Source organism: Vicugna pacos, chromosome 6 (assembly GCF_048564905.1).
Source record: "Vicugna pacos chromosome 6, VicPac4, whole genome shotgun sequence".
Classification (NCBI taxonomy): Eukaryota; Metazoa; Chordata; class Mammalia; order Artiodactyla; family Camelidae; genus Vicugna; species Vicugna pacos.
In genome coordinates, this window is record NC_132992.1 from 6,932,961 (window position 1) to 6,952,584 (window position 19,624).

Consider the following 19,624-nt stretch of genomic DNA (forward strand, 5'->3'; position numbering starts at 1 on the left):
TCGTTCTTTTTTGGAGGCCGTAGGGGAGAATGGCTACTACCAGCTATAACCAGCATAGGATCTGTCAATAATCATGTGTTTAGTGAGGTATAAACTTAAGTAAATAGAGAGGTCATGTATGTGATGTTCTTTGCACAGCACCGGCCAGATTAAGGGTTCAGTAAATGGTATTAAACATACCATTAATATAAATTAATATATTTATGTATTTATGGGTAATATATTCTCTCAGCTGTACGTTTCATTATTGTAGGATATTTTTAACTAAATATGAAAATCTCTTATAAGCCATATAAATCCAACTTTCTCCACTCTCTTGTTCTTTGATGTAACTTATTTTAGTGTTGTATACGGTATTATATTTTGTTAGATTGACCTTTATTTGTAAGGACATTTTCATCTAAAAGAACTTGATTGCCTTTTGCTGACACACTGCAAATTCAGTACACATTTAGTAAGGATGTGTACTGAGGAAAATAAATCGTCCCAGTTTCCCCTGTTCTTAACATCTTGAAATAATGTACATTTGTTACTATCGATAAGCTAATGTTGATACATTATTTTCTACAGTGTACTGTGGTTCTGATGTTTGTGTTTGCTCTTTGTGCTATGAATTCTGTGGATTCTGACAAATGTATAATAACATGTATCCGCCATTGCAGGATCCTATAGTATAGCTTCACTTCTCTAAAAATCACCCATGCTCCACTTATTCATCCCTCGCTCCCTCCCTCCCCTTGAACACCTGAAAACCACCCATCTTTTTGCCATCTCCAAACTTTTGCTTTTTCCAAAATACCGTAACATTGGAATTGTACATAGAGCCTTTTCTAATTGGCTTCTTTCACTTAGTAGTGTCCTTTTAAGGTTACTGATGTCTTTTTGTGGCTTGATAACTGATTTTTTTAATCACTGAATAATATTGCATGTGTAGATGTACCACAATTTATTTATCCAGTCACCTGTTAAAGGACATCTTAGTTGTTTCCAAGTTCGAGTAGTTATGAATAAAGCTGCTATAAACAGTCATGTGCAGGTTTTTGGTGTAGACTAAGTTTTCACCACATTTGGGTAAATATCAGCAAACATGATTACTGGATCATACAGTAAGAGTAAGTTTAGTTTTGTGAGAAACTGGTAATCCTGCCAGGAAAGCGTGAGACTTTCTTTTGCTCCACATCCTTGTCAGCACTTGGTGCTGTCTGTGTCTGGAGTTTGGCTGTTACAATGGGTGTGTAGTTATACCTCGTTTTAAGGGCAGTTACCTAGTTATGTATGATGTTGAGCCTCTTTTCATATGCTTACTTGTCATTTGAATATCTTCTTTAGTGAGGTACAGATCTTTAGCCCAATTTCAGATTTTCTGTTTTCTTATTGTTGAGTTTTAAGAGTTCTTTGTGTATTTGGGGTATCAGTCTTTTATCCGCTGTATGTTTTGCAAATGTTTTCTCCAACCCGTGCCTTGTCTTTTTATTCTTTTAACAGTGTCTTTCACAGCAGAAATCTTCCATTTCAGTGAAGTCCCACATCAGTGTTTTCTTTCATGGATTGTGTTCTGGTGTTATATCTTAAAAGTCATTGCCAAACCCAAAGTCTCTTAGATTTTCTCCTAAGTAATCTCCCAGTAATTTTGTAGTTCTGTGTTGAATCTTTAGGCAATCCATTCTGAGTTATTTTTTTGTGAAATATGTAAGTTCTTTGTCTAGATTCATTTTTTCGCATATGAATGTCCAGGTGTTCTTGTCACCATTTGGTGAAAAGGCTGATCTTTCTCCATTGAATTGCCTTTGCTCCTTTTCAAAAATCAGTTGACTGTATTTGTGTCAATTTCTGGGCTCTCAGTTCTGTTCTCTTGATCTGTTTGTCTTTTCTTTCATTAATGCCACACTGTCTTGATTCTCGAGTTTTATAGTAATCTTGAAGTTACATAGTGTCAGTCCAGGTAGTGTCAGTCCTTCAGCTTTTTCTTCTTCCATATTGTGTTGGCTATCTTGAGTCTTTTGCTTTTCCATATAAATTTTAGAATCATTTTGTCAACTCCACAAAATAATTAGCTGGGATTTTGATTGGGATTGCATTGAATCTATAGATTGACTTAGGAAGAACCGATATCTTGACAATATTGTGTCACATCCACATACATGGGTATTTTAATTTATTTATTAGATTTTTGGTCTCTTATCAAACTTACAGTTTTCCTCAGGTATCTAAGTATTTCATTTCTTTGGTACTAATGTAAATGTTATTGTGTTTTTAATTTCAAATTCTAATTGTTTGTTGTTGGTATATAAGAAAGTAATTGACTTTTTTATATTAACCTTGTGTCTTGAAACTTATTAGTTGCAGTTTTTTGGTTGATTCTTTGGGATTTCCTAAATAGACAGACATGTCATCTGAGAGCAAAAACATCCATTCGTTATATCTTCTCAATCTGTGTACCTTTTATTTTATTCTCTTGTCTTATTACATTATCTAGAATTTCCTGCACAGTGTTGAATAGGAGTGGTGAGAGTGGACCTTTTTGTTTTATTCATTTTTTAAAACATTTTTTATTGATTTATAATCATTTTACAATGTTATGTCAAATTCCAGTGTTCAGCACAATTTTTCAGTTATACATGAACATATGTATTTGTTTTATTCATGATCTTAGTGAGAAAAATATTTAGTTTCTCGCCACTGAGTCTTGAAATAACTGTAGGCTTTTTGTAGGTGTTCTTTATCAGGTTGAAGAAGTTCCCCTCTCTTCCTAGTTTGCTGAAGTTTTTATCATGAATTGCTATTGAATTTTTATAACTTATAGTAGGTATTTTATTCATTACCTTCATAGACTGTTGTCCCTTAAACACGTTATGTAGTGAGGACATTGTTAACACTATCGTTGACTAATATCAACAAGCTATGTAAATTAAAACATTACGGAGTTAGATTTTATCATTATGCAAACATTCCCTAGTCAGGGATCAGCAAAGTCTGGCCTCAGAGCCAAATCTGGTCTGCTGCCTGTTTTCTATAGCCCTTGATTTAAGGGTGTCTTTTTTTTTTTTTTTTTTACATTTTTAAGTGTTTGAAAAATTTAAAAGAAAAATAGTATTTTGTAACACATGAAAAAGTATATGAAATTCAAAGTTTATTGACCATAAGCAAAATTTTGTTAGAAAACAGCCTTGCTTATTCTTTTGCATGTTTGTGGCTGCTTTTGAAGTGCTGCTCAGTGCACAGCAAGCGACAGTGACATAGTCGTAACTCTAGTGTTTGGTTTCCACACCTGTAGCTATACTGCAACTTTTATTTATTTTTTATTACTGATGCACACTCATCATGTCAAAATAAGAAAAGTGGACTTTGAATGATGTCATGACACTATGCTGTAGTAAAAGAATACAGTAGATTGACATTTCCAACCTAAGCACTTACCAGAATATATCCAGCTCACAGGAAAGCAATGGCCAGAAAAATTAGAAAATTTAAGACAAAATGTCTAATCGCAGCAGAATTTCTTCACAAGATAAAAAGCCAAAAATGGAGCTGCAACCTAAGTTAGTTTCTGAGTGACTCATTTGTTAGCCACGCAAAGAAAGCCTTTTTACCTAGGGTGAATTCATTGAATCATGTCTAATTGTAGCAGCTAAAGAAATGTGTCCAGAGAAAATAAACTTAGGACCATTAGCCTTTTGGTGAGAACAGTTGCTTGAAGAATTTAGAACATTCAGAGCAACATCAATTGTTAATGAAAAAAGAAGGCAAATAGTTTTGGGCGGTTTTCCTTGGCTCTTGATGAGTGAACAGATGTTACCATCTCCACTCAGTTGTATATTTGAGAAACCAGTGCTGTGTTTGAAAGTGAATGAAGAATTAGCCTCTGTGAATAGTCGACACAGAACAACTACAAGTGAGACTATTTTCAAACACGTTGAAGAAGTAATTATTCAGTACATGAAACAGAATCTTCTAAGATATGTTACAACTAATGATGGGAAAAATACGCCTGAAGCAGAAAAAGGCATAGTTGGACAAATTCACAGAATGTAGTGTTGAAAGCCTATAGTTTCATTATGTTGTTTGTCAGCAGGTACTGTGTAGAAAATTTGCATCAGTTATGTGTTATCAAACCAGTGGTGTTCAGTAAGGAACTTCATTCACTCTTAGGATTTAACCATCATTAGTTCAGTGAATTTTTGTCAGGAATGGAAGCTGAATGTCTTGACTTAACACAGAGCAATTTGACTGTGTAACAGTGATATACATTGTACTCTTTTGAGTTCCAGGCCAAGGTTAAATTTTTTCTAAATGACAGGAATCACCCTCAGCCACTATTATTGAAGACTGAATGGCTTTGGAAATTAGCTTTTGCTGCAGCATTGATATTGAATTCAACCTAAAAGCAGAAGGCAACATAGCAAAGTCATTTTGATGAAACCAACAATGCAAATACAAAGAAAAGTTCCACATTTTAAGATTCATTTAACTGTTAACGGAAGAGCTTCTGTTTAACTTTCAATTGGAAGTGATTGATCTGTAATATTTTCAGATGATAAAAGGCAGCTATCAAGAGAAGAATCTAATAGAGTAGGAAACAGAATTTAGAATTAGATTTAGAATTTTCTCATATAGAATAGAATTTTACAAATACATTACAGGTGATACGTATACTTAATTAAATAGTATTCTCTGATTGATAGCAGTGTTTGACAGTAGCTGTCTGTGTAAAAGGATGTTTTTAAAGGTGTTTATTACAGATCAGCATTAACAAATGAACATTGCAATCAATTTTAATAATGAGGAACACTGACTTTGAGCCCTAATTTGGTGAAAAGTTGTCACCCCACAGAAGAACTGTGAAAAACATTTTTTGTGTGACTATGTATGGCGACGAATGTTAACTATTATTGTGATCATTTTACAATGTATGCAAATATCAAACCATTATGTTATACATCTGAAAGTAAATAATGTTATATGTCAGTTATACCACTGAAGGAAAGAAAGAAAGAGAGAGGAGAAGAAGGAAGGAAGGAAGGACGGAAGGAAAGGAATTTTTCTCATTAATAGACTTCATGTTTCTAAAAATTGTACCCAATTGTTATTTTTACATTTTGATAGGAAATTGGTGCAAGTGTTTTTTCTCTCTTGTTATTTGAGTGGCTACATAATAGCTTTCATTTTGTCTCAACCCACAAAGCCTAAAATATTTGCTACATACGGCCCCTTACGAAAAAATTTTGCTATTAGTCCCTTAGTTTATTGATGTCATCCTGTGATAGAAAACCACGCTCTCCTGCCTCTTTTCCATATGCACTTTTATAACACAGATATATTTTGGTGTTTAAAAAAATCTCATATACATGTGATTTTCATAGGAGGTTGACAGTGGCGATAATTTGGAGTTTAATGACAATTCCACAACCAAAATATGTGTTTAATTTAATTAATTTCCTTTGTGAATTATTTGTAGTTCTGGTGTTGTTTGGGAGATGAAATCAAAACGGAAATGGAAGCCTTTTAGTCAAAAGCAGATAATTTTATTGGAAAAGTCCTATCAGAAATACCAAGAATCAAGAGACCATGGCTGGATTAAACTAGATGATAATTTTGAGGTATACCAAAATTCTTTTGTTTTGTTTCTTATATGTGTATTTTGTTGTTGCTAGTGGTAGTAAGTAAAATTTTACTATCCAAGTAAAAATGTATATGTAGAAACTAATTTATTAGTAGAATTGGCATGACTAATAAAGTTGATTAGTACATTTTTAATTAAGGTATATTGTTGTTAAATTATATATTATGAAACATTAATTATGTTTCTCATCAGTGTTTTTAGAAGTTCCTCTATTTACAAAGCAGATAGTTTCATGGAATTTGTTTTTAGGAAGATTATGGAGAAATTCAGATTGCTTATTGAAACTTTTCCTCCTCTTATATTTTGAATGATACCAAAATATATTGCTAAATGAGGGCTGTGCAATACTGTTTATCTCAGTGATGAAAACTCTAAAGAAAACCTGCTTGATTAAATTCATTAAATGTGAATGATTGTTGGACCTGAGGAAGTGTCCACAAATAAAGGGGTAGTCTACACAGATTCCTACACTGCTGAAACTGGGAGTCATTTTTCCTCCAAGAAAACCGCAGAAGCTTGACCACAGGTTCAGTCATACAGTTTGGGTTTCTCGTCTTTGCTGTCTGATGGTTGAGTTTGCATTGTCACCAGATATGCTCCCCACCGCCACCCTCATCCTTATAAATGTTGGTTGTGTGCAAATGAAAAAAAAAAAAAGAAAACACTATACAATTAGTGTCAGACATAAATAAGCTATTAACTATTCGTTGTTTAGCGTGTTAAAACAAAGTTTGAGGATTATCTAGAATTACCCATTATTACTGAAGTTTTTTAAAAAATATAAAGCATGACTTACCTTCTTTAAGAATAGTTTATGTTATTGAAATGTTCTTCAGTTGTTTTCTTGTTTTCCTCATAACTTTGGTAGAAAAGTGATGATTCTGCTTCAGATATCTCAACTGTAGATCATTTTAAGTTAGATCTTCTGGTGAGACCCAGAGATTAAGACATTCTTCCTTTCAGTTTGTGAGTTAATGGATATTTTAAATGGGCTCCATTGCCATAACCAGTTCATCATGGATACATACGCTTTTTCCTCAGGTGAATTTTGGTAAAGACCCAATGGAAATGCGCCTCCCTGCTCGGTGCCCTATAAAAAGAGATTTTTTATCAGGAATTCAGGTGGAATTTAAGCAGTCTCCTCACCAAAGAAGTTTAAGGGCCAGGCTGTATTGGCTTCAGGTAACACTGTCGTCCTGTTCGATAGGTAGATCTGATCACTTTGGGAATCTTGGGTATGAATTTTTTTTTTTAACAAGTTTTTATCATGCATCGTAATTGGTATCCTTTTGTTTGTATGTTTCTTCTCCTCCCACGTAGCCTATGGATTCACCATACTTACCATCCACGTCTAAAGACCCCGTGCCTTTTGAGACTTTAGCTTGACCAGTTAGCCTGCCAGAGTGTTTTCTTATGCTGTGACTATTATTTTATATACTCCTTTGAATGTCATGGAATCCTTAAATAGGATTTCCCTTTGTCTTTCTGTGTGGGAACGAGCAGGGCTTTGTTGCAGGTTGTTTTGGCTGCGTGTTTGCCTGCTCCCTTCCTGCCTTCCTCCCTCTCTTCCTTTTAACTACCGATTGGTACTTTTTAGGACATTTTTAGTCTTTTTTTTTCTTAGTACATAACCTCTAATTTCATATCCAGGCTCCATTTGCATTTTATTTAAATTACAGAGAGTTGAAATCTCATGTGATCCATAAGTACAAAAATTTCCATTAATGATGTTCATGCTGCACAGTATTAATGCAGCCATGAAGATATTTATATATTCCTTTATATAAAAGCTTGCCCTTGGTGAGATATATAAGAAATTCAGATTTAAAGTGAAACTTCTAATAGCAGCACGTATACATTCAGATACATAATTACGATGAAATTAGTAGCATCTTCTATGATATTTTCTCTGAAACCAAAGTTTAAATTATTCTAAGTCCTGCTGAGTTAGTTTTTTCTTTTTTCTTTTTTTTCTTTTTTTTTCAGGTTGATAGTCAGTTACCGGGTACAGTGTTCCCTGTTGTCTTTCACCCTGTGGCCCCTCCAAAATCTATTGCTTTGGATTCAGGTAAAAAAAAAAGGAAAAAATTGTGTTGAGATATACTCTACGTATAAGAGTTAAGCAGACATTATTTTGACCTACTGGAAAGCTTGATTGCCTTTTTTGTGTATTTTTTTTCCTTCCTTTTAGAGCCCAAACCTTTCATTGATGTCAGTGTCATCACAAGATTTAATGAGTACAGCAAAGTCTTACAGTTCAAGTAAGTAAAGAGTCGCCTGTTTATCAAAAGGAATTTAAAATAAGAGTCTACTTTGAACATAAATTTTACTCTTTTGTAAGTGGCTTTTGTATAAAAATTATTTTCCACCTGAACATTTCAGTCCACTTTTGGTCAAGTGATTTTCTATGTTGAAACTTATTTTAATAATATCTTCTGCAGATTTTTCAGTGTAAAATTCATTTCACCACTTTCTCTCTTTTGTAGCTCCCGTTAGAACGTAAAACAGTCATTGAAATGTGAATGATCAGTGTGTTTGTGAAGTGTGTTCTTTAAATCAATTGCTGCGGACTTCAAAAATTAGATAAAACATGCTACATCATCTAGTTGTTTTTGTCTCTTCTGTAATATGATAAATGTGGAATTTGTCACTTTAAATGCTATGTGTTAATACAGCAGTATTCCCTCTAGTGAAACCTTCACTTTAATGAAAAAAAAAACTCAGTGTAAGTAGATTTTGATCTTGTTAACGTAACACCTTTTTAGAGATCAAGGAACAAGATCTTGCTGTGGCTTTTGGCCAAAATGAAGTTTTAGCGTGGAAAATTACAAGGTTTGATAGAAAGCCTTTTCCATCTTTAAAAAATCCTTTTCCACTTAAAAAAATTTTTTTCCCTTAGGTATTTTATGGTCCTCATTCAGGAAATGGCCTTAAAAGTTGATCAGGGGTTTTTAGGAGCTATTACTGCACTGTTTACTCCAACAACTGACCCTGAAGCCAAAAGAAGACGGGTAATAATTTTTATTTCTTGGGAAAATTATTTAAAAACTTAAATCATTCTTTGCACTAATTATGGTAGGAAAAAACTTAAAATAGAAAATCTTGATTAATTTTTTTTCAGACAGAGTTAATTCAGGAAGATTCTGCTGCTCTAAACACAGAATTAGTGGAGCCCTCAGTGACTGATACATCCGTTCTTAGTTTCTTCGAACTTTTCCATATTTCTCCTATTAAGGTTTGTTATAATTATTATTTTGAAAATTTGACAGACTTATTGTAGAACTTTTAAATAGTCTGTGTACAAACGTGGGTTTTAATTTGTTGCATCAAATATTTGGTGGGAATTTTGTTTGATTAATTGAATTAAGACCATTCTCTGTAACATGTACAACCATGATTCCCGCAGAGAAGTCACCCGAGCGTGATCTCTAGTCTTGAATTAATAACCCCTTTATTCAAGGAAGAAGCTGACAAAAGCATTTCTTAATGAAGCGAAGAAGAGCTCCCCAACGTGTAATGTTTTGGTTGCACTTTGTAACTACTCTGACTGTCTGAATAGAAGGCTATAATGGGTGCCCTAACCACAATGTGAAAACGCTGAAGTAGGTGTTATACTGTGGATGTGGTGTTTTTCACCCTTCCAAAATTTGCTTGTAACTAAAGGAGTGGAAAATTGGATACCTTTCACTTGCCTGATTTTGTACTTTATGAACCCATTTCCTTATCTCCTTTTGTTGTTCTTTTTAGCTTTTATAGGGAAAGGTGACTGCTTAGTGAATTCACAAATGCTGTCAACCATAAACTTGTGTAATGGGCCAGATTTACAATTAAGTAACTTTAAAATATTGATGATCCTTTACATTCTCAAAAACTTTACAGCACATTATTTTCAATTGCATTCACCAATCCGTTCAGCTAAATGAATGGATTTATAAAATGCAATTATTATTTTATATTGATACGTTAGTTTAGTATCAGACACACCCATAGTGTTAAGTTTAAAAGTGATACTTAAAAGTGTTTTATGTGGTGTACACAGTTTCTTTTTCATTATTAAGTGAAAATCAGTTATTTGAGATTGAAGAATATCTTCAACAAATATTTACTGAATGCCTGCTATCAACGTTGCTGTGGTAGGTATAAAATGACTTCATGGAGTTCATAATCAAAGAGGTGTTAAAGACGAATTATTTACCTATGCGTAATTTTAGGCACACTAGGAATTGTGCCTTGAATTTAAATAGTTAAGATCATGAACCACAATCGTTTTCTTATTCCATGATGACTTCACCCTAGGAAAAGGCTAGATCTCTTCACTAAGGCTTCCTTTCCTGGATCCCAGCACTCTGACTCTACGGATGAATGAAAGTTTTACATCAAAGAAAAACCCAGCAACCAGGCTTTCCTGGCCTTTCCCACATGCCCTCTGTTGAGCTCTCTGTAGGTTAGGGAAAATGCCTAGAGAATGGCAGCATGGGGAGGACAGTCACCTGCTTTACTTACACGTTTGGGTTACCTGCCCCCTGTGTGCTCTGGCGCTGTTGCATTAATGATGATGCAGCACAAAGTGGAAGCAGTGAAATGGGAATGTGTAAAACCTCCTGTTTAAGGGCTGAGTGAAGGGTCTGTGGAAGTCGAAAACTTTCCAACTCTTTTAAGAACTGGCTAACTATTGCCGTAATTGTCATGTTATTGTTACTTGTTATTAATGTTTAATTATAATTGTTATTGTTAGTTGTTACCATAAGTTATTTCTCTTATTGGGTGAAGATAAATGATTATCCATTATTTGGAGCAGTAGACTATGGGGAGCCAGTTGATATGTTTTTTTCTTGAAGTGATTATGCTATTTTTACAAAGTGTTTTGGGCTCCTCCATATAAATACTTTATACACGTTGAATAAAATTATAGTTTGAGCTTTGGAACTGACTAATTTGTATTTCATCAAAAAGTAAGTAGGAGAATCAGATCTAAGTGAGCTATTCTGTGTAACGTATAGTGTAAAAAATGATAGCTTTCTTTAGGACTCAAATTCAAAAATACAGCGTTTGTATCTGGACTATCTGGTTTCTGTGTATGTGAATTTTTCGTTTTGTTTTTAGCTTTCATTTACTGAGCATCATTTTTCTTTCAGTTGCACTTGAGTTTGTCTTTGGGCTCTGGTGGTGGAGAGTCAGACAAAGAAAAACAGGAAATCATTCCAATTTATTCTGTCAATCTGCTGTTGAAAAGTATCGGTGCTACTCTGACTGATGTGGACGACCTCATATTCAAGTAAGAGCCACGCCGCAGGGCGTGGGAGGGTTCCATGCCAGGGCGGTGTTTCTGGGTACTCGCTCTCTCCATTTGGGCCAGAATGTTAGCTTAGAAAAATGGTAATTCTTACCACTGATACTTGAAAAGATGGGTGCCTTTCTAATTTGCTCTTTAGGTACACTTATTTTACTCATAAAGATAAGGTGAAGACTCTAATATTTTCTTCAGTTGCCCATACCTAGGTAATACATGAATGTAGAGTATTATTGAACTTTTCAGTTGTATATTATAAGTTGACCATGTTTTAAACAGAATTATATTTAGAAATATATAGCAATAGGGTGAGATTTCAGATAATCATATGGCAAACTCCTTGCTCCATCTAATATAAGAATATTTATGTGTCAGACACATATAAATTCAGTGACTGTTTATTGAATTGAATATTCAGCACTGGTGTAGAGATAAGTAGTTACCTTGGAGAAAAAAAATTCATTTATATCATTTTCACCTCACCTGTGACACATCAAATTTCAGAGGAATTGAAGCCTTAAACATAAAATTCAAATAGAAAGACAAAGACCAAGGAAAAGAGAAGTTAATTGCTATCAAATCTCTGAATAAAGGAAGTCTTTCTAAGTTTGAAAGCAATGGAAAAAATCCAATGGAAAACACAAAATTGATTTGACTACATAAAGATTAGACACAACAAAATCAGTGGAAACAATTTAAAAACAAAGAACCAGAACTATATAATGACAAGTATAACAAAAGATTGATAGTCTTAATTTTTAACCTAAAAATTCCAGTGTCATAATTGCCAGGGGACAGTATGAGATTACTCACAAAAATAGATATGAGATATGTTTAGCTTTATTATTTATCAAAGGATATATGTAAATTGAAACAAATTATCACAGATTTCAAAATATGAGAACTCTAGTACTAGAGGAAGTGGAGCTAAGAAACAGGCTTTTTTTTTTTTTTTCTTTTTGTGTTAGTAGAAAGGGGATCTATGTCAAGAGCCTTAAATGTTTTTCTTGTCTTTCATCCATTAATTTTGGGGGGAACTAAGACCAAAAATCAATCTTGAAATACAACCAAAATTATATTCAGGATACACATGGCAACATTCGATTATTATGTCAAAATTTAGAAATGACTGACCGTGGAAGAATTGTTTGTCATGACACTTCCACATGATGGAATGCTATGCATCTGTTAAAAATGGCAACATAGAATTTTGAAGACTTAGAGGAATACTTATCCACGGTGTTGAGTATAAAAATGCATACAAAGTGTTTTAATAGTTTTCAATTGCACAGAAAAGAAAGAATTCAAAGTGGAGAATAAGAAGAAGAAAAAAACTTAAAAATCTACTTTGTGGTGGGATTATGGTCAACTTTTGTAAACCTTTTTACTCTTTATGTATTTATGAAAGACTTGCATGAGAATGCACTATTTTTACAATAGTTTTGTTATCCTAATATTTAAGATCTCAAGTGTAAATTATATGTGACAGATGTACAAACCTAATTGTGAATTAGCAATGATTATCATTGAAATTTTGTCTCTCTTTTTTTTTTTCAAAAACTGATCTTAGTTCCTTTGACTCTTTCTCCTCCAGACTTGCTTATTATGAAATTCGCTGTCAGTTTTACAACAGAGATCAGCTGATGTGGAGTGTTGTTAGACATTACAGCGAACAGGTAATTTCCTATCATAGTTAACTCATGAGGAATATCCTTCATGAAATATCAAAGCAAAACATTTGAATGTGATTGCAAAGTGTGTGATATTTACCTAATTTACTGCAGTTCTCAATCTTATTACTTAGTAGTTTTTCTTGAATGATTAATCCCTATTTCTTTAGTTCTTTCCCCCCTTTATAAACCTTTTTAAAAGTTTCCTTTAGTGTTTCTTCCCTTTGCAAGTATACTTCCACCTCTTTGGGAAAAAAATAGTGATTTAGGAGTCATTACATTTTATTCCTTCGGTGACTACAGTTTGTAAGCATAGTCTAGTAGAATTGAGAGGAAGCCAGGTTCTCCCCTGTTCCTGTTACTTCATGGTTCGAGTTCTATGCACAGAGGAGTGGTTGTTTTGGGGCACCAGGGTACCATTGCTATACTGTGGAACTCCAGGGTGACAGTCCCCTTTCCTTCCTCTGCTGGAAGGTCCTTTCTCTTATGGTGTGTATGTAGACATCCCGTTTTTTACATGTTCATATAAGGATGTATTTTCATTTGGTTTTTGTTTTGGTTATTAATTATTAGACACCTAGCTTCATGGCAATAGTGATAATAACTAACAATAATAAGTAATGATCTTTGAAATATGTATTCATTTAATATGCATACTCAGCCATGCAAGGAAAATATAATAGACCTCCCATTTTACAGATAAGAAGATCGAGGCCTATGGACTCAGTGACTTGTCAGAGGTTACATGACTGCTACGTGGCAGACTTTGTCTCAAATCTAGTTCTGTCCAGTTTGAAAGGCCCATGTAAAGTACTAGCATAATGCCTGGCGTATAGCAGAAGATCACTTGATGATCATAATGGTGGTTATTCTGCATAGGTTTCCTTTAACAACCTAATTTAGTCAGCATTGCATTTTTTTCTTATTGCATCATGATGTTGTTTCTTGCAACAGTTGCAAAGGACTTCATTTTTTTTTCCTTGTAGTTCTTGAAACAGATGTATGTCCTTGTATTGGGCTTAGATGTGCTTGGAAACCCATTTGGATTGATTAGAGGTCTGTCTGAAGGATTTGAAGCTTTATTCTATGAACCCTTCCAGGTATTGATCTTTTATTTATTTTAAGTATAGTATAGAAACATGGACGTTCTATTTTTTCATGACAAAATATTTGTGTTTTAATCGTATCTGGGAACTCAATAATGTTCAAATACTGAATATATTAATTTTTTATTTTTATTTAAAATTACTTGAGATGACATTAGAAGATTGTTTTAGAGTTAACTGAGCACGCCTAGTGTTTGGGTGCTAACGCAGGCCCGTGTTTTGTAGGATTCCATGCAGTGATAAGGAAGAGTGCTAGGGAGGCTGAGGCCATTTCCAGGCTGTTTCATCACTGTGGACAGGCACTTTAATGGGGCATTAAAAGCTGACTTTGTTTCATAGTCAAGCTTTCCTCTAGCCTGTTCACCGCCGCTTAAAGGATCCAGGGGCCCAGCGTCGTGAGGGTTTTAAAAGGACAAAGCGAAGAGAGTAAGTGGGAGGACAGGAGAGCCAAACCTGTGCGGGCTCTCGGGCCTGTTGTCAGTGTGGCTTGCTTCAGCAGTCTCATGGAACTCGGCACAGGAGGCCACCTTCAGACTGTGCTTGCAGCCATGGTTTCCTCCTCTCCGACTCTGTCATCTTGAGGGTTTGCTGAGATCATGTGGGTTGTAAGTATCTTCATACACAGTAGGTGCCCCATCAGTTTTGGGATCTAGAGAGTGAAAACTGTGCCACCACAAAGTTTATGGATTCTTACAGATTCTGTATCTTCATGGAAACTCTGAAATACTAGATTGAAAGTCTTCAAATTTCTTTAAATTTTAAGTAGCAAACTTTAATTTTATTTACTTATTTATTTTGGCCAGGGTGCTGTTCAAGGCCCTGAAGAATTTGCTGAGGGATTAGTAATTGGAGTAAGAAGTCTCTTTGGACATACAGTAGGTACGTACATGTATTTGTCTGTGTATATATTTTTTTCATTACAGTTACTATAAAATGCATTGTTTATGAAAAACCAATGATTATGTTCAACAAACAAGGGATCATTTTTCTAACAATCCCTTTAAAAGATGTGTTCCCTTGTTCTTAAGTGTAAAATAATTTGACACTGACCTGCTGGGTTTTTTTTTTAATGTCTTTGTAGTGTTGAATCATTGTGCTTTAAATAGTTTTATTCCTCTTCTTGCAAAGCAGAAAATGGGAAAAATAAATTTGTGCGTTTTTGTATATGAGACAGAATTGTAAGGACCTGTTAGTTCAAGCAACTGCATGTGTGTATTGTGGTAATGCTCTTTAAAGAAGCAATGTGACTGACTTCTCTGGGCCTTTTGATAGGTGGTGCAGCAGGAGTTGTATCTCGAATCACCGGTTCTGTTGGAAAAGGTTTGGCAGCAATTACAATGGATAAAGAGTATCAGCAAAAAAGAAGAGAAGAGATGGGTCGACAACCTAAAGATTTTGGCGACAGCCTGGCCAGAGGGGGAAAGGGCTTCCTGCGTGTAAGTGTCCCGCTGAATCTTCAAGAAACGCCAACTTCCATATACACTTTGAAATATGTACTGGCTATTTGAAACTTGAAATACTGCCTGTGATTCAAGGCCTGTCAGAGTAGCCGTGGTGGTACATTGTGGACTTTGTTTCCTTTTTTGTTCTCCTCCCCCTTTGTCACCATCAGATCTATCCCCCAAATCCCAGACTTAGTTTGACCCTCGGGCTGGAATGAGAACTCTGTAACGATGGCAGGTTAGCATCACTGTGGAAGGGGAGGAAGTAAAGCAGAGAAGTGTGGTAAATGGTGGTAACTAGAAGGGGAAGGGGGTCTTCAGGTCCCTTCTATAGAAGGGAGGTGTACAATCATATGTTATAAGCCAGAAACTGCCCTTCATTCCTGTTCAGGACTTTAAAAATTATATAGGTATTATATGAATACTATTTAATTATACAGTAATATATGATTATTCTCCTTATAAATAATCATAAGAACTTACAAGTTTTTTTTTAATAAGTGATGGAAACATAGGTAAGGCTGTAAAGTACTCTCTGGTTAACCCTCACCTCTTCTGAGCGGTATTTAATCTTTTCAGTGTAGTATATATCCTGCAGTTCTTTTTCTATGTTTTTATATATGCAGGTGGTTTTAGTTATAACCGTTACTTGACTGTTATTGAAAGAAGGTGCAAACATGTTATTTTTAAAATTTTGGTCATTACCTCAGGAGACTGTCCCTGCTGTGTTGGTGTGAGTGATTTGGCATGTTGTATGTTGTCTCCTCTGAAGTGCTTTATTTATCAGGTTATTTGCTATCCTTCAGAGACCCCTTCGTTTTCAGTTTTCTGCTTTCACTAAATTGCAAAGTAATCTCATTAGAATTTATAATTAGATCTGTAATTTTCTAACTCATTTCACTGATATGGGAACTGAGGCTTAAAGAGATTGGATCCTCTGCTGCTTGGTGTCAGAATCAGATGTAGAAAATTTTTCACCTGCTTTACTGTTCTCTCCATTATAAAAGTTTGCTTCTACAGGGTGCTTTCTTTAAAATTTGCTGCGATAAAATGTTTTTAAAATCATAGTGCTCACTTACATGTGCATGTTGTTCTCTATCAAGTTAAGCAAGCCCTTATAAAAAAAAGAAAAGTTGTTTTAAAAAAAAGTTACTTCTGGCATGTCTGTAGAGACCTCTAGTGGTTGGTTTAAAATTAAACAGCTTCCACTGGGGCTTGACTTTATGATTGATTTCTCTCCCAGGGAGTTGTTGGTGGAGTGACTGGAATAATAACAAAACCTGTGGAAGGTAGGTTGAGAACATTTCCTTCCTGTGTAAAGTCTGAAGAGTTGATACCTGGTATACGTTAATAGATGTAATTGCTACTAGGTATTTGAGAGAAGTTCTGACTAATTTTATGTTCATAGTCTTAAATTGTTATTTAAGACTCCGAAGGTGGAGAGGTTAAGTAGCAGACTCTATTTCAGACTCTGAATGCTATTTTCAGCAGGGCCGTAGTCACACCAGATTCCTTGGGACCCTCAGTAGCAATTGTCTCATTTAAAAAATCTTATTAAAAACACATTATTTAGTGCAATCCCTATCAAAATACCAGTTAGCTTTTTTTGCTGAAATTGGCAAGCTGATTCTAAAATTTTTATGGGAATTCAGGGTACCCCAAATAGCCAAAACAATCTTAGGAAAAAAGAGCAAGGTTGAAGGGCTTACGCTTCCAACTTAAAAACTTACTATCAAGTAGCTAAGACAGGTGGTACTGCAGTACAGACAGACATGTGTATCAATGGAATGGAACTGAGATTTCAGAAACACATTTTTTACATTTATAGTCAATTGATCTTTGACAAGGGTGCTAAAATAATTCCATAAAGAAAGAATAGCCTTTTCAACAATGGCGCTGGGACAGCAGGACATAAACATAGAGCCTATATATGGCCCAGGAGTTCCATGCCTACGTATATATATCTCCTGGGGAATTGACAACATATATTGGCTGAAAAATGTGTACATAAGTGTTTATAGAAACATTATTCATAATAGCCAGAATGTAATAGCAACCCAAATGTCCATCACCTAGTGCATGGATAAACAAAATGTGGTATGGCCATTCGACAGGATGGTATCCAGTTATAAGAAGAAGTCGAGTATTGCTATAAGTGCAAGATGGACGATCCTTGAAAACACGATTCTAAGTGAAAAAAGCCAGTCACAGAAGACCACATATTATATAATCCCATTTGTAGGAAATGACCAGAATAGGCAAATTCATACAGATAGAAAGTAGATTAGTGGTTGCCTAGGTCTGCAAGGTGGGAAGAAAGAGGTAAATTGCATAGGATTGAGAGGAGGGTTGAGAGGGGGAAGGGGGGAATGAGCACTATTAGGCATGGGGCTTCTATTTGAGATGATTCAGATTTTTAAAATTAATTGTGGTAGTGGTTGCACAACTCTGAATGTACTGAAAAACATTTGATTTGTATACTTTAGTGGGTGGATTATATGGTATGTGAATTATATTTCAATAAAGTTCTTATATTTAAAAAAAGCATACTACTTGAAGAATCTCCTAATGGTTGGCAAAAAAAAAAAGAAAAAAGAAAATATTCTCTGGTCAGTTCTTAGACCTTCCAGTCACAGATACTGACTGAACTTCTGGATCAGTAGCTGTAAAGCTTGAGTGTGCCTTGGGGTTACCTTGGGGGCTTATTAAGACACAGATTGCTGGCTGGGAGTGGGGCCTAATAACTTGCTTTTTTTTTTTTTAAAACAAATCCACACTTTTATTTATTTATTTTTCAATACTCTTAAGTCCTTCAGAGGTACAGCATCACACGGATTCTGTGTCCAGTGGCTTTGGCAGGAAGGTTGCTTCAGACTATGGCACAAACCACGCCACTGTTTCCATGAGCATGAGTTACCTTTCCCCAGATGACTCTGGTTTTATTTGGTTTTCCACCAGGAGTTATTAAGTTGTTCTTTGCTTTGTGCACATAAGCACATCTCTTCCGTAGATGGAATTCAGTTTCATCTCAGGCATAAATACCTTCAGTTTTAGGAAGAGCTGTGTGCTCCCTCTGGTTCCAGAGACCCCACTTTTAGCCAGCAAATATGGCCTTGAACCACAGCCTCCTAGACATTTTGTTGTTTTAAAAATCCTATATCCAGCAGGCCTCCACAGGCTCCAGGATGCCTGAAAGAATAACTTGCATTTTTAACACACTTTGAGAACCACTGTGTTATCACGTTGGGATTAAATTTAACTTCTTTAGAAAGCCAAATTTTAGAAGCTTCCTGGGTAAATCAGTTCAGAGATTGGCTGAGGCTTTTGTTGAGTTCAAATTTGCTTATTTTAAAATCTTTATATTTCCACTGTCTTTGGTTTCATGAAGGTGCCAAAAAGGAAGGAGCTGCTGGATTCTTCAAAGGAATTGGAAAAGGGCTTGTGGGTGCGGTGGCTCGTCCAACTGGTGGAATCATTGATATGGCCAGCAGCACCTTCCAAGGAATTCAGAGGTAATTAAGTACATACGGTGCACAAGATATGTGTCTGTGTGCTAACTGTTGCTTCAAATACATAACTAGGTTAAATACTTTGCCTGCTTTTAACGACCTTAAAGTCTAATTGAAACTTTTGACAAGTTCTCAAGGTAAAGCGCCTCCAGAAAGGAGTGATAAGCGACCTTTTTTTTTTTTTTTTTATAGCTTGGTTTCTCTTTGATTCAATAGATGTTTATTGGTTTTTGCTATGTGCTGGGCACTGTGCTAGACACCCGGATCCAAAGCATGGATCACCTACTCGCTGCCTTTATTACTTTGACATTTTCTATTCTTTATGAAAAGGTGGGAAAACTTGGAGTCATACAGACTTGGTTTGAACACTTGTCACGTTATTTTTGGCAAGTTACATGAAATTACTCTACCAAATACTGATATACTATGTTACGTAGTTCAGGGTTTAATCAATGTATATATTTGTATTATTTTGAAAGCTTCTCATGTGTTTTCTTACGTGTGCTTATTCTGCCGCCTTACACAGGGTGGCAGAATCAACCGAGGAAGTGTCCAGGCTCCGTTCTCCCCGCCTGATCCACGAAGACGGCATCATTCGTCCTTACAACAGGCAGGAATCTGAGGGCTATGATTTATTTGAGGTATAAATTCTACTCTTCACGGTCATGAGTGAAATTTACTTTTAAAGATTTCTAGGATCAGGATTTCATGCATAGTTCCTAAGGTTCCTGATTCATGAACTTTTTAAAGATTAGGGAACGTGGTTTGTAGAGTAGAATTTTGTAGTTGTTTGTTTTATTATATTAGCATAATGTGTTAAATGGGAAAAGCTGGTCGTTTTTTTTTTTTTTTTCCGAAACAGGATCAAAGCTTTTAGTGCAGAAAGGGTAATGTTAGAAAAAGTCATAGTCTTTACTACCATTTGCTTGGTAGCTCATTTAGTTCACATTGTTAACTTCGGTCCCCTGCTTTGTAGCCAATTGCTGG

The 19,624-nt window shown here is 35.2% G+C and overlaps 1 protein-coding gene and 1 pseudogene across 1 annotated transcript in view; one reads left to right on the top strand and one right to left on the bottom strand.

Moving 5' to 3' along the window:
• Window positions 1-19,624, top strand: part of VPS13C (vacuolar protein sorting 13 homolog C) — a 156,727-nt gene that overhangs the window by 122,902 nt on the left and 14,201 nt on the right. Inside the window, exons 66-79 of the mRNA XM_072962306.1 lie at window positions 5,456-5,597; window positions 6,662-6,802; window positions 7,607-7,688; window positions 7,812-7,881; window positions 8,520-8,631; window positions 8,742-8,855; window positions 10,756-10,895; window positions 12,505-12,586; window positions 13,567-13,680; window positions 14,490-14,565; window positions 14,959-15,122; window positions 16,372-16,417; window positions 18,517-18,640; window positions 19,164-19,278. Of these exons, the coding sequence (XP_072818407.1) occupies window positions 5,456-5,597; window positions 6,662-6,802; window positions 7,607-7,688; window positions 7,812-7,881; window positions 8,520-8,631; window positions 8,742-8,855; window positions 10,756-10,895; window positions 12,505-12,586; window positions 13,567-13,680; window positions 14,490-14,565; window positions 14,959-15,122; window positions 16,372-16,417; window positions 18,517-18,640; window positions 19,164-19,278 (1,522 nt within the window). The remainder of the gene's footprint in view (window positions 1-5,455; window positions 5,598-6,661; window positions 6,803-7,606; window positions 7,689-7,811; window positions 7,882-8,519; window positions 8,632-8,741; window positions 8,856-10,755; window positions 10,896-12,504; window positions 12,587-13,566; window positions 13,681-14,489; window positions 14,566-14,958; window positions 15,123-16,371; window positions 16,418-18,516; window positions 18,641-19,163; window positions 19,279-19,624) is intronic.
• Window positions 17,941-18,264, bottom strand: LOC140696722 (large ribosomal subunit protein eL33 pseudogene; annotated as a pseudogene).